Here is a 14,946-nt window from a genome sequence, read left to right as displayed (position 1 = left end):
CTTGAAACTAAAGTTTACTTTCTACTCCTGTGAGAAAAAAACTATTGACTGTATCAGACTGGTAAGTAAATTTAGAAGGTTCACCTGATGTCACGTTTCCATTAGTGTGAATAAAAACACATGATAGTAAATGCAGATTTAGCACAGTAGCAAACCAACACAAAACCTATGACTGTAGATATGAAAAAGAAAAGTTAAAGGTGATACTATTTCTGTTCTGGTCTGTATGCTGTGATTGTGCTTTGGGGAACATTGAAGAACACATGCTGAGCACTGCCATTGTTTCTTTATGGAATCTGTTTAATTGAGTAATTCATCCGTACATGTTGACAACACCACAAATGGAGTGAATGATCTTTTAATTCCTTTCAAAGTGTAGATAGTTACCACAAGATAAAACTTAAAACAAAGAAACCCCTCATTCTGAGGGAGAAAATAAAAAGATTGTGCTAAATTTAAAGAGAAAAAAAACCTCAACAACATATTGACATACACACTCAATCTTTTCCTACATTGGAAATGCAAATATTTCACATTAGATACGTCACAGGAACAGATTTCTTCAATTCTGTTTGATTGGGATGATACCACATACAGACATGGTCATGTTTTAATGAGAGACAATAAATGTAAATATTTGACACCAGAATTGTCATAGAAACAAAAAAGTAGCATATCACATTAAATTTGATAAAAGAAAAACCAACAATTTCTGTCTAGATTATTTGCGTGATTTTTTTTTAGAGGCAAGATAATGATGTTATGTCAAACAAAATCCTAAAATCTATTTGGTATGTTTCTTAACATCTGCTCCTAGAATGTACACAGACTATCAGACTGTATTTTAGTGAGCTCATCAACACAGAGTTTAAGCAGATTATGTTAAAAACATAAAAACATTCTCAGATAAAGGTGAACACAAATGGATCAAATGATCCATGACAGGATAATGAATCAGTATAATGAGGAGGATGTGCACTTCTCTAAATCAGATAGCATGTTGTCTCTCAGTTGATGTTAAATGACACATTGAGACTCTGTTCTGCCTGCAGACGTGTGATATCTTTCCAGGTTGTAGGAATATCAGCAGGCTTTGCACCATGTTCTTCTGCAAACTCCTCATTGAACGTTGCCATTACATATTTCCAGTAGTCTGATGCCTGATAGCTTCCATCTGGAGGAATTTTCCAATCTGGGAAGATGTCCGTGTATTTTTTGTAAGGGATCCATTCACCTTTAGTAGCATCACAGCTAAAAAGGTTGTCACTCACCACAGATGACGAGCATATGTCAGTGACTAGTTTTTGTGTATTTATCCACCTGTATCTATTCAGACCCTGTGGCCTATGCAGTGAAGCCTCATGCACAGCATGGTCACCAGCTCCGCATACACAGGCCATTGCACAGAAGGGACACTGTTTACCACATCCAATCACTTTTGTGAAAAGCTCATTCTGGGGATTGACATCAAGATGATTAAGTATAGTCTGGATGTCTCTTCTTTTAAACTCTTGCCTCAGCGCGTCTTCCATTTTATTCACAAACTGTGTGAACCAGTGAGCAAACTGTACCTGGTTTGCTTTGTTCAGCATCATGACATCACCTAGTTTATCCTGGGAAATGACCAGTGTATCACCAAGTTCCTGACAGAAGTTGTTAATGAATGTTTTCAAGTCATTACTTGTTTTCTTTGTGGCCTTGTGGATTGCAGCCTTTATGCTTCTGATACTTGAGTCAAGATGTGGATCCACTAGATCAAACATCTTAGAATCTTTTGATAAGTGTTCCACTGTTTGGTCGAGTATCCACTCCTTTACATATCCCTCATATGAGCGAATGTACCTTACGTACTCCGTAAAGCTGTGCTTTGAGAGCAAATCCAGTAAAATTTCATACTGGGAGTAGACTCTTGCATTGAACTGTGATTGTTTCCTCATTTCACTAATGATAGCAGGACCCAGTTTACTGTAGACAAACTTTTCAACTGCAGGCTTCAAACATTGTTTGGTGAATTCTTCTGCCTTCTTCTGGCTCTGGTCTCGTTGATTGAACACATCTTTGAAAGTATCACAAAACATTTCTTTGTTTTTGTTCAGACATAAGTGAGGGTCATTCTCCTTTAGGAAATCTTCGTGCATTTTCTGAAAGTTTCTGGCTGCAATGCCACAGATGTGCTGTTTTAGAGAAACTTCAAACTCAATGTCTACGGTTACATCCTCATGCTTTTGCAGCCTCTCATCAATAATGCGAAGGATCTCCTGGATGTAAGCATCAGAGTAGTTTTTTGTTTTTTTTGCATCTGCTTCAGGTGCATCTGTTTTCCCCTTTTCCTTCACATACTGAATGCATTCAGCTATGATGTTGTCAGCTATATTCTGTATCCTGATTGTGGGATCTTGAATGGGTAGCCAATTGCTTGCCTGCTTTTGAGCTCTTTCAAGCTTTCCTTTGGCTTTATATTTGAAAGATGTTTTGCCACAATCTTGCAGGCGTCTTTGACTCAGCAATTCACTTGCATGACCCCCTTTGTGTGTGAGATTTATTCTTAAGTAAAGGGAGACACTGGTGAAGACATTTGTTGGCTTTTGTTTGGAAAAAGACAGTTTCTTTACTGTTTCTTTCCACATCTTGCCAAATTCTTGGTTCAGTTCTTCATCTCCCATCTGCATGTTTTTCTTTCGACATTCATCGATCAGTGCACACACTGCTCTTTCAATTTCTTTTGTGTGATTTTCCTTGATTTTTTGAACTTCTGTCTGTCCCTGTTTGATTTCAGCCGCTGCTGTGAGTTGACTATACACAGAGTTCTGCATGTCTCGTCGAAGACTCCTTGCGCTGTTTGCAAATTCCTCTTTGTATCTTTCTACGAGATGGACATGGCCTTCTTTTTGCTCGAAATAGTTGTTCAGTTTTTCAAGATGCACTTTCTCCAATTCCATCAGCTTTGTGGCGACTTCACTTTTCAAACTCAAGATGAGTTCTTTAAGGTCAACTATTTTAGATTTGGAAGCAGGTGTTCCTAAATTTGAGATGGTTGTTTCGGCATTTGTTATCCACTTGTATATGGATTCTTTGAAGTCCCATTCCCACTTGTTGAATTCTGTGCATAGCTTCATGTATGCTTCAGCCACTAGACTGTTTCTGAAGCTGAAGATGAAGTTTTCATGCTTCACTGCTCTCCACAGGCTTGACATCCACCCTTTAAACTTCAAGATATCATTAGCAGAGGACTCACAGTTTCCTAGTATTTGAGTGATGTTTTTCTTGAACTGATATACAGCTTCACTGTACCCTGCATTGACTGGTGCCATTGGTGGGTTTCCATTCCAGAGTCCAGGAATGTACCAGTTCCCAGTGTCTGGATTGTACTCCATGACATCAGTGAAACACTTGTTCTTTTCTTTCTTCTCCATTTTGGCTGCTGCCTGAGTCATCTCGTTTAACTGATCCAAGAGCAGATTCCTCTCTCTTAGGGTGTTCTCATTGGCTGAAACATCTGACACATTCTGGTGAACAAACTGACATTTGGGCTTTTTGCCCACCTCTTTCATCCTGAGAAACGCATGCACAACTATTTGTAGGATGTCCTTCATTTGTGTGGAATTCTCCATTGCAATATTGATAATGGTGATGTCACTCAGCCCCACAACAAGTGTTGCAAGCTCATTGTCGTGCTCATGGCTATCATCCAGTTGTGCAAGCTCTGCTGACTTTAAGCCCTCAGTGTCAATGATGACCATGAAGTCACAGTTTAGGACTTTTTTGGCATCTTCATTGATTCTGATGAGCAACATAAAAGCACCTCGAGTGCATCGGCCAGTGCTGACTGCAAACTGCACTCCAAACATGGTGTTAAGAAGAGTGGACTTTCCTGTGCTCTGAACTCCAAGAACCGTGACGACCAGTATCTTGTTCTTTGGAGACACCTGTTCATTGAGCTGGGAGAGAACATCACTCACCCATGTGAGAGGTATGTTGGATGCATCTCCATCTACAAGCTCCAGGGGAAATCCATCAAGCAACAATCCTGCACAGATCTTGGGCAGATGCTGCAGTTGTTTACGTGACAGATCGTGTTCTGGAAGGGAAACAGAAGCTTCATAAATCTGACCCATTTCACGGAAGAAGTGTTCAGTTCCCAGTGAGCTGTTGGAAAGCTCTTTATCAATTACTCTGATGGCCTCTTTGTTCTTAGCATCTTTGCATTTTTCTTTGTACTTCTTCCTGAGGCCAGACAGTTTTTCTCGAGACAGGTTATCAAGGTTCATTCGCATCCACTTCAGGAAATAACGTCTCTCTAAGCCTGGGCTTGATATTGCCTTGATGAAGCACGTCATGGCATCTGACATGTTTTCAGAGCTCTGTTTCTTCCGAAGTTTTTCTTTCTTTTTCTGAAGCCCTGCTTTGTATGTTTCTATGTCTTTAGATCCAAGATTTTTAAGTCGAAATTCTTCCTTCTCTAAAATTGTCAATTCCTTCCATATTTCGCCATGCAAGGGAAGCTGAGTGGCTTTGTAGTCAACGGTGTTTTGAATTTTTGATGTTATGGCGTCTGCATTTTCCTTGGCAGTCTGACACTCTGGACAGTCTTCATCAACCAAGATTCCCAAGTCATGGGCAATGTCAGCCATCTTCTCAATGCACATCTTCTCTTTTGTGTTCTCAATAACATCGTTGACTTTTTTCCGCAAACCTTGGACAAAGTCTGCATAATTTTTCTGCTTGGTCTTTGTAATGATGTTGACTTTACTCAATTCCAGCTTTGTTGCTACTGTTTTGAGAGCATCCATACTAAAGGATTTGCTTTGTTGGTTACCAACCAAAAACATCTGTGTCTTGTGGTGGAGGTTGGTTAGCAGCTTGCACTCAGGGTCCAAATTGTCAAAGAACACAAACACTGCTGCAGATGTCTGACACAAGAAAGAAAACTGAGTTTCAAATGAGGCAATGTCCCCACGAAGGTTAGCTACAGCTAATGGCTCACTGAAAATATCAATGTTTTTTTTGCCAGAAGGAAGATACCAAGTTATTTCAGTCAGTCCATTGGATATTCTTCTTGGGGTGTCACCACACTTCATATCATGGTGAACAAAATAGTCATGGTACTCTTCAGAATTGCTCAAAAGCTTATTGAGAATCTCTGACTTGGACATGGAACATTCCCCCAGTCTCACAAAAGATAACATTGGAATTTCAGAGAGAACAATTCTTTCTTCAGTGAAACCCTTGGATTGTAAAAGTGACTGAGGTCTGTAGGTTTTAACAATATCTCTCATGGCCCAAAGCATTAGTTTGCACTGGTCTGTGTCACAACCTGGAAGCAGGAGAGGTACAGAAAACTGACACATGGACATTTTGAGGGCCATTTCCTGTTGCACAAACCCATCAGAACACAGGAAGAGCGCAGTGATTACGTCAAGGGGGTTTACCATGTCACCTGAGTCTGTAATGTCGCTCAGATTACTGAAGTCAAATTCGTTTGTTTCTGTTGCTCCATCATTGGATGATTCAAGTTCTGATTGTAAATTTCTTGCTGTCACATTAACCATCATTAGTTTCTTTAAGAAATACCATGGAAGATCTGAGTTGCACTTGACAGGTTCATCAGTGATGGCCTTCAGGTCAATCTGAAGTATTTTGCTCAGTGTTAGCTTCTCTGTGTAGTGCTGCTTCAAGCCCAGATCCTCCAACAAGGTCTGCAGTTGTGTCCCTGTGGGCATGAAAACAATGATTATTAAACCCATAGTTACAATGGCCAGTGGTATTCAGATCATTCCCCTTAGCATTAGGGAGGTGTGGATTATATGTGTTAAATAAGTTAGTATGTATATATCTTGATCTGACATTTTTTTTCACACCTTTACTAGAGTACCTTATAAATCAATAATCCAATATCTACGAATGATATATTATTACATTAAAAATAACAAATGAGAGATTGTTTTATTAATGTATATAGCTACAGAAGCGTTATGTTTTGAATCCATCAGTCCATCCATTTGTCCCATTTTTTAGCTTAATATGTAAAAACAAAATGTCCCTGTTTTTCCGAGATAAAAATCCTGTTTTTCGAATTTTTTTTTTTCCTGTTGTTCCGAGATAAAATCCTGTTTTTCAAACTTTTTTTTTCCTGTTTTTCCGAGATAAAATCCTGTTTTTCAAACTTTTTTACTTTCTGTTTTTACAAGATAAAAATCCTGTTTTTCTGAGTTAAGTTTTCTCTGGAAAAGGCGTTCCCTTAATCCTGCCTGAAGCTCTCACACGCATGGAGTATGGTTCCTGCTGCATCAGCCTGAACCTGCAACAGACTAATGTAGTCAAGCGGTTTGTTCTATTATACTGTCAGGAGGCCTCAGCCGAAAGAGGACACGAGAGATGGTTATTGAATTGCGACAGCACCCTCATTTATTTTCCTTCACACTTTTCTCTATCGATAGAACCCTTTTCCGTTAGAACCCCTTTCAAAACAAGAGTTCCAACCACCAACCTGCTTATAACAGGAACTACACACCAATCTTCTATAATAAAGCCACTAACGGGACAAAAATAAAAACTATCCTCTACCTATATGTAGCATATCCCCCGAAAGATGGTCGAGACTTTTGACTGATCTTTCAGGTTTATTTGACGCTACGTCTATGGACGCTATACGTCACTTTCAAAATAAAAGCATGGAAAAAAATTTGAGCGAAAAACAGGATTTTTATCTCAGAAAAACAGGGGGAAAAAAGTTCGAAAAACAGGATTTTATCTCGGAAAAACAGGGGGAAAAAAGTTCGAAAAACAGGATTTTATCACGGAAAAACAGGGGAAAAAAAAGTTCGAAAAACAGGATTTTATCTCGGAAAAACAGGAAAAAAAAAAAAGTTCAAAAAACAGGAAAATCCTGTTTTTTGAACTTTTTTTTTTTTTTACCCAGAGCTTTTTTCATTTTTTCAAGTGAATGCAAGTGCATCATCAAAGTAACATGAGATCTGCAGCTTACTGTTGTAATTGCAAGGTAAACAGACAAATGGGTAACTCCTGCTATGAAGTAAACCACTATAGCAACACTTAGGTGTGCCAGCACAGACTTTCGTTAATATTAGGACAAAGATCAAAACAATTTACGACTGCCCCGGGCACATCACAATTTTCAAATATATATTTTTTTACCTCTAGACTTTTCATCGGATACAAGCTAACATTAGCCTGACTATTGTCACAATTACCGGATTTCTGTTGCTAGGTGAGGTAATTGTCTCTAAAGCAGACATATGGCTAGCTCAATTCTCTGCAGTCTCTGCATGTGTTTTCTTAAGTTGTTGTGCGTTAAGCTCTCAGGGCCACCCTAGGATAACCTTGTTAAAATGTATTTAACGTCATCTTAATAGTGATAATGTCGTAATATAATGTGGCATTACTGCACAGTACCTCCATATTAACGCAACAGTTAATAGAGTTGTCATTTATCGGGATTATGTTTTTATGTCTTTCTTTCCAAGAGTTGAAAAGGTAGATCAATACCAAACACATACCTGTAGACTCGATTGGCTGCAATTGACCTTAAGGGCAGTTGTGAGGCTGTTGGAGTGAATAACGTTTAACAGCTAAAATAATTATCTACACCTTACTCGAGACAGAAAGGTCCACACACGATTTGAAATTGAAATGAAACAAATTCTAAAATCCTTTCCTTTTTCCTACTGGGATTTTGCCCATTTCATGCAAACATTCCTTATTCACATACTGATTGGTTGATCAAAGATTTGTCAAATGGCCATGTAAAGGAGGAAAGGGAGGGTCATCGTGTTTGACAACTGAATGTACATTGAAAGTAGAAGCTTCTAACTCTGGTGTAAATATTGTGTTCCGGTGAAACTAAAATGGCGACGCTCGTGCTACATGATGTCAATAACACTTGCAGAAATGTAACATCAAGCAATTGAATTGTTAACTGTTTTTTTTAACTCCATGAAGGTTTCATTTTTGGGCTTCACATTCTGTTCAACCTTGCAAGTACCCCCCACCTCAACCAGTTAGTTGTGAGAGTGGACCACCTCCCTATATTAGAAATTATCTTTTGCAATTCATAAGGGTAATGACAGCCTTTTTTTCATTACGCTGCACGCCACAATGTTGCAGAGTGCATTGGTAGAATGCACTTATTATAAGTCGCTTTGGATAAATATATCGGCTAAATGATATGTAATGGACACTAGGAACATACTGGACTGGAAATGGAGGAAACTATTTCAAGTTGTTCAAGCTAATATGCCAGGTTTGCAAGATCATACATTGATAGTTGATTTTAACATCTTTGCAAATGCAAAAAAAACTAATAAAAATGAAATCTGAGGTATATAATTGAGGTGTATAATGGCTGTTTAAGGGTGAGAAGTTAAATACGCGTATTTAAGCTGTAAACTGAACCTTTTTACTATCATGATAAAATTCACAACTGAAAACAATTCACCGCCAAACAGTAGGTGGCGCAACGGAAGACGAGCTGAGAGAAGCCTACCTCTATGTGCGTAGAAGTCCATGTTTGTTTATTTTTTACCTCCTGGCCTTCCTCACACACAGTGAACGATGGCAACTAACAGAACTAAATAAAGTGACACCCAACGGGTCAAAATACTTATGTTATCGTTTCTTAGCGCAGCAGTTTCCTGGTCTTGTTTCCGAACTGTGTTGCTAATTCCACGGCTTGAAGCTACACGGAGCCAGCTAGCTTACCTCCAGCTTCCACACACAGTCAGCAGTGACTCCAGATACTAATTACTACCCAGTGTTTGCTTCTAACCTGACGGTATTTGAGAAACAGTGTCATGATAGCCGAGGAATTAAAGTCGTGGCAGCGGGTTTTTGCGTTGTTACCATCGCAGTTAGCATGGTGGCTAGCACGCTAGCGCTGTATGACAGGGCGTAATAACCGTATGTGACCGTACACACATGCCGTTAAGGCCGGCGCATGCTTCTGCGTTGTCAGGGGCCCGCAGACACGCAGCTGTAACGCAGGACCTGTTCTCATTCATGGTTTTCCAACCGTTGCGCGTGTTGCCATGCAATTCCCCGCCAGGCTCCGTCAGAGCCTTTTTCTGGCGGAAAAATCCGCCGGTTAGTGACGGGTTATACTAGTGGTCATAGTTTTGGATCTCTTCTGCCAAGTGCTCTTCTATTTGGTCCATATTTGTTCTTCTAAATCTTCCGTGGTTTCCGGGCATGAACTGGAAATGCGACTCCGGAAATGATGTAGTTAGCAGACCAATCACAGCCCTTACGGGCGGGTGACGCTTGCGGGGCTTTGCCGTCTAGTTAGAAAAATTGGCCGACACACGTAAGGACGTAGGAAGGGGCGTGAGGGGCCCGGCGGGGGTTTCTTGCGTCTCCGGGCCCGTGTAAACGCAGAAGCATGCACCGGCCTTTAGACCTCTAACCAGCCACCGTCAGCCGGGCTTAACACACTTGTCACATTAATCGTAGTTGTGTTTGGGTATTGTGATATAGGGAATGAAACAGGAAGTTTGAGGTCCGGAAATTGTGTCGTTCGGAAATGCTGTCGTTAGCGGACCAATCACAGCCAAGGGCTGTCACTAGGCTCTCCGAAATGCCCACGGATAGTGGGAAAAATCAGAGGTGCACGAAAAGCTCTCTGAGGCGCTCGGAGAGGGCGTTTCTCTGTCTGTTTCAGTCCGTGTCAGTCAAAACGGAGAAGCATATTTCGTCCTTTAGAACCACTGAAAAGCATGACTATCAGTCAGTGCAATATTGGGCCATCTAATGACAAGTTTATATTTTGTGAAATGTAAGGACAACTGCCTACCATTGGAGCTACACTACCTGATGTCTTGGCTCAGTCAAATGCACTTCAGAAAACTGAGGCCAAAGCTGAAAATAGACTGAACAAACATCCTTGTTTGAAGATTTATTCAGTGTCGCCTAATTTTTGTCCGCACAGGACTTGGCCCAGTCAGTCTCACTCACATCAGAGCTAGAGACCTGTGCATATAGGCTAATATTTAGAGTGGACTGCATTAAAGGACCAAGTGCAGTCATCCCACCACCCGCTTCAAGATAGTGATCTTCTATCATGTCCTCAGTAGAAAACCTGATCAAGCACTGCTGCATCAGCATTTAGCCCTGAACACAGGATCATCTTAAAGGAAGGACTGTCTGTGGACTGAGGTCCAACTAAATTGAGTAACTGATGGGAACGTAACTTAGAGATACGCCAGGTTAGGCATTTACTGTAAATGCTAATGAGGCGCATGTTCCCTGTTTGTCCACTAGTTGTTAGATTACCACAGTGGTTCTCAAACTTTTTCTGTCTTGCCCCACTTTGGAGCTAGAATATTTTTCATGCCCCACCTGCTCCCCTACCCCCAAAAAATTATGACAAAATGGGCCAGGTTTAACATGTGTATTTACATAAAACCACATGAACATTAAATTCACATTACATTCAGGAATTTCTGATGTGCAAATAAAAAACATTTTTCAAACTACTTTTTGTGACATTTGCCACTTTTTTCAAAAGATGGTGCAATAACTTTGCTTAAATTCAACTTAATTGAAGTACTTTTGGTGACATTTATCACTACATTCCTCCATCAGTCTGTACTTTTTCAAAAATAGAGAAAAAATTAAAAAAATCACTTTGTTACAATGATCAAGAAGCTCAACCAAAAAGAACACATGCATGTGACTGGGGTGTAATGTCTTCTTAATTTGTTGGGTCTCATACTGTCAGCTGGCAAAGTTTTCATACCTAAAATACATACTTGTCTCTCCTCATGTCCTCCTTCATCACTGTGAACCCAGGAACAAGATAGGCTTCATCGTACTTTCTTTTCAACTTGGTTTTTGAACACTGTGTCTTGTTTGTCACTGACCGGCTGCTCATGGGAACGAGCTCTGGTCTAACTGTGAGTCTCTGAGCGAGTGAGTGGGGGCGGAGCCCCGGGGCCTGTGTGTGTGTGTGTGCGCTGTCTGGCGGCACATACACACACATTCGCCCGCTCCTGGTATTTCATGCTGGCCTGATACGATGATGATTTAACAAATGAACGTGAACGTGAGTTCACTGTTCGCGAAAAATATGCGCGACACGCACAACACTGTACAGGGAGCCGCTGCAGAGCAGGTTTATTGTTCCACCTGTTATGCCTCTGTGCCCCATTAGCCACCCATAACTATAAACCCTGTAGTTTTAGTAGTAGTCATATAGTTTTCAAGAATTTCATGGCTGCCTGTTGTCTTCACAGTAGTGCTCTGCTCTGTTAAAGAGCCCACAGTTTTGACAATGGAAATATTAATAACTACTTTAAACTACTTACAAACTGCACATTAAATGGTGCCTGTCAATCTGAACAATAGAGAGCATGAGACTGACCTTTGTTTCTATTGCCGCCAAGGTTATGATGAACAGGTGGATCTCCATCGCCCATTCCCTTGATAAATGAAAAAGACACATTTGCAAACGTGGCAAATCAACTTATTATCCCATACACATTAGCTTGTAGTGAAGTGTTTCCATAGCCTGACGTTGTCATACTCATTATTCTAGTCAGAATATGAGTCTGAGACCGCTCCATTGGGCTGTGATTATGGGGCGTGTTTCAACGGAACCAGGAAACAAAATGCCTCTTCGCTCAATTGGATAGACCTACAACCAATCAGAGCAACGTAGTATCTGACGTATGTCAAGCGACGCATAGTTGTTGTCAGTTGTCTGTTTCACGAGTTTGTTCACTCTATAAATAAATCAATGGAAATGCTGCTAATGCCGCTCGTATCTCCACCGGAGGCAAAGCCCCCAGGAAGCAGCTGGAGACCAGGGCTGCTCGTGAGAGCCCCGGCCGGCGGCGGCGTGAAGAAGCCTCAGCGCTACCGGGACCGGGACCCGGGACCTTCCCGGTCCCGGTCGCGAGGCTCTGACAGAGATCCGTCGCTACCAGAAGTCTACGAGCTGCTGATCCGCACGCTGCGCTGCAGAGCTCCGCTGGCATGGCTCTGCAGGAGATCAGCGAGGAGGAGAAACGGCAGCTAATCGTTTTTTTCAAGCATTCACTTCCTTGTTGCTCCAACGTTAACAGCGTCCCAACATGTGTGTTTTTTGTCTCATATGTGCGGAGGAGCGTAGCGCCCCCCCCCCACTCTCTTTTTATTTATATGACTGCTTGTGTGGCTGCAGCATCGGGGCCAGCTGATAAATTAAAATTTTTATGAATCCCGTAGGAGGACGGCAAAAACATCTGTTCGATCTACAAATGCCTTGATCGCGTTCCTCTGTTCCTCTTTCAAAATGAATGCGCTGTCGATGTCTCTGAAACAGACTCGATGGCAGCATCGACACATCTCAGCTCATAGATATAAACACTATATATGTCTATGTCTCAGCTCTCCAGCGGCAGGCAGCGCTCTTTGCTGACGTGGTTGACTACGTCACTGTAGATCATCTGTCAATCATCGTATACAGCCCGCCCTGAGGATCTGATTGGATCAAACAGCTTCTGTTTGGAGCATAGTTTCTCCCCAACGGAGCGACTCCAGACCGAACTTCCCGGACTCAAATGTTGTGGGCGGGGCTAAGTTCGTCTGGCACCCAGGCTAGTGTTTCCATAGAATTTGTTTTTATCAACACAAAATAACTAGATTAGCTGTTTACCTCCATTGTGGCTGTACTCTCCATCCTCTCACTTGTGCTTCTCACTGTAAAATAGAAGACAATTCTGTGAGGCTTCATTCCTGTGATGTTTACACCATCAGCTCAGTGTTAGCATGGTTTTGTTACATTTAATTTCAGTAAAAACATTACACATACGTAGTTCTTTGTTCATAGCCTCTTTATTTAACGGAGAGTTCATTTTCTGAGTTGGGTGCACACAAGTTGGTCAATATTCTGTATTTTTCTTTACTTATTATTAGTTTCTCTTTAATTTGCAATGACACTTGTTTGCAGTGAGCTGCACGGAGGGGGGGGGGGGGTTAGTGTTTGACTTTGTAATTATTTGTTTAAAGTTAATCCTGTTTGTTTGTGTATCTACTTATTCTAAAAGGTTTTTTATGTTTATATGTTTGATTCAGTTTCCCCTGTGTCCCTGGACAAGTCTGTGTATACAGTGTATACCCCCAGTGTGTCATTTGTAAAGGAGCTCTGTTAGTTAGGTTGAAAATATAGTTGTCTTATTGTTTAGTTGACCTCTTTAAGTTCAGGCCCTGATTAAGTAATTTATTTTCTATTTTTGTAAATTGTATGGATTTGGTTGTTTGTTATTTCTGCTTGGTCCCTCACAACTCCCCACATGCTATAAATATCCCAGCCTGCAGCCAACTTGGCTTCAGTATTTGCCGAAACGGTTGGGTGCAGATCACATCAATAATTTACATAAACCAGTCTTTAAAATGACCCCTCTCACATCACATCAATGATTCTCACAAAAAGATTCATTAAAATTCATTAATCTAGATTTATCGCGATTAAAAGTTTGTTTTTCTTCTAAAGACTAAATCTTATAAATAAGACATAAAAAAAGTAATTTTCATTTATTCCTCACAAAGCTATGTTATCTGTGTAGTTATGCGGGTCCTCCCATCAGGCACATATTAGAAAAATCACTGACTAAACAATATAACGACCAAACTCTGTCATAAGAAACTTACCCTTTGAAGGAAATTCACCAATGGCACGACTGCATTCTTTTGTCCAGGATTTTCTTTTGCAGTTACGCAGGATTTGCAGTCAAAGTATTTCTGCTGATGCCGTAGACAAAACACCTCTCTCCACCACACGAGTCAATGCAATAATGTGCTGCAGAGCACTCCTTTTATGGTCCTCAGCAAGTCACTTTCACTTTCAGTTTGACACGGTCACATGGTTTCCCAGAAAGGGACGGTTTGCAGTAAATTGAATTAGTGCCAGACACAGGAGGCTTGGTGCATTGCCTATTCTAGAAATCAATGGTGAAGCCCATGGAAACAAAATTTACAATATTTATTACATTCCCACACATTCAAAATGAACTGTAAAGTTGTCATGAATAGACTGAGACTGGGACAAACATGCAGATGTGGTGGAATTTGCAGAAAATAAACAAGCTACGAAACTTCTACTCATGAAATTCAACTGATAAAATGAAGAAAGGCTACATGTTACATGTTGCAGTATCATGCAACTCATCTTTATCATCAATACACTTAAGGTGAATTGGATTCATTGATAGGTTGAATGTCAGCTTTGCTTATGAATGGACATGCAAAGGAAAGCGTAATAAGTGCAACTCTTGGGAGAGCACTTTGATCAAAGACATTGATTGTGAGTGCATGTGAAGATCCTGAATGTAAAGCACTCCCTTGGGTGTTGTCTCGAATATACAATGATTAATTTACAGATGATGTATGATGAGGTCAAACAATAGAATATAGTAGCTGTTTCTGCCATGAAACAACAGCCAACTCAGCTCACAAGGGAGGGAGGGATAAATGAATGAATGAATGGATGCATAGCTGGATGCATAGATGGATGGATATCTGAATGAATGGATGAATGGAGGGAGGGAGGGATGAATGAATGCATAGATGGATGGATGGAGGGATGAATGGAGGGAGGGAGGGAGGGAGGGAGGAATGAATGGATGAATGTAGGAATGAATGAATGGATGCAGAGATGAATAAATGGATGAATTGAGGGATTGATGGATGGATGGATGGATGGATGGATGGATGGATGGATAAATGCATGGATGGATGGAGGGAGGGAGGGATTCATGAATGGATGGATGCATAGATGAATGCATAGATGGATATCTGAATGAATGGAGGGAGGGAGGGATGAATGCATAGATGGATGGATGGAGGGATGAATGGAGGGAGGGAGGAATGGATGTAGGGATGAATGAATGGATGCAGAGATGAATAAATGGATGAATTGAGGGAGGGATTCATGAATGGATGCATAGTTTAATG

General features: G+C 40.8%; 1 protein-coding gene across 1 annotated transcript; it reads right to left on the bottom strand.

Annotated features, from left to right (window-relative positions):
• Positions 1-279: 279 nt before the first annotated feature.
• Positions 280-13,763, bottom strand: LOC132996000 (up-regulator of cell proliferation-like). Its single transcript, XM_061066286.1, has 4 exons — positions 13,645-13,763; positions 12,650-12,693; positions 11,375-11,432; positions 280-5,710 (listed from the first exon to the last, which is right to left on the bottom strand). Exons 2-4 carry the CDS (start codon positions 12,671-12,673, stop codon positions 1,008-1,010), a joined length of 4,785 nt encoding a protein of 1,594 aa, XP_060922269.1. The 5' UTR covers positions 12,674-12,693; positions 13,645-13,763; the 3' UTR covers positions 280-1,007.
• Positions 13,764-14,946: the final 1,183 nt, after the last annotated feature.

Source organism: Limanda limanda, chromosome 22, assembly GCF_963576545.1.
Source record: "Limanda limanda chromosome 22, fLimLim1.1, whole genome shotgun sequence".
NCBI classification, from domain to species: Eukaryota; Metazoa; Chordata; class Actinopteri; order Pleuronectiformes; family Pleuronectidae; genus Limanda; species Limanda limanda.
The sequence above is the reverse complement of the archived record's forward strand: the minus strand, read 5'-3'. Positions and strand labels throughout refer to the sequence as shown.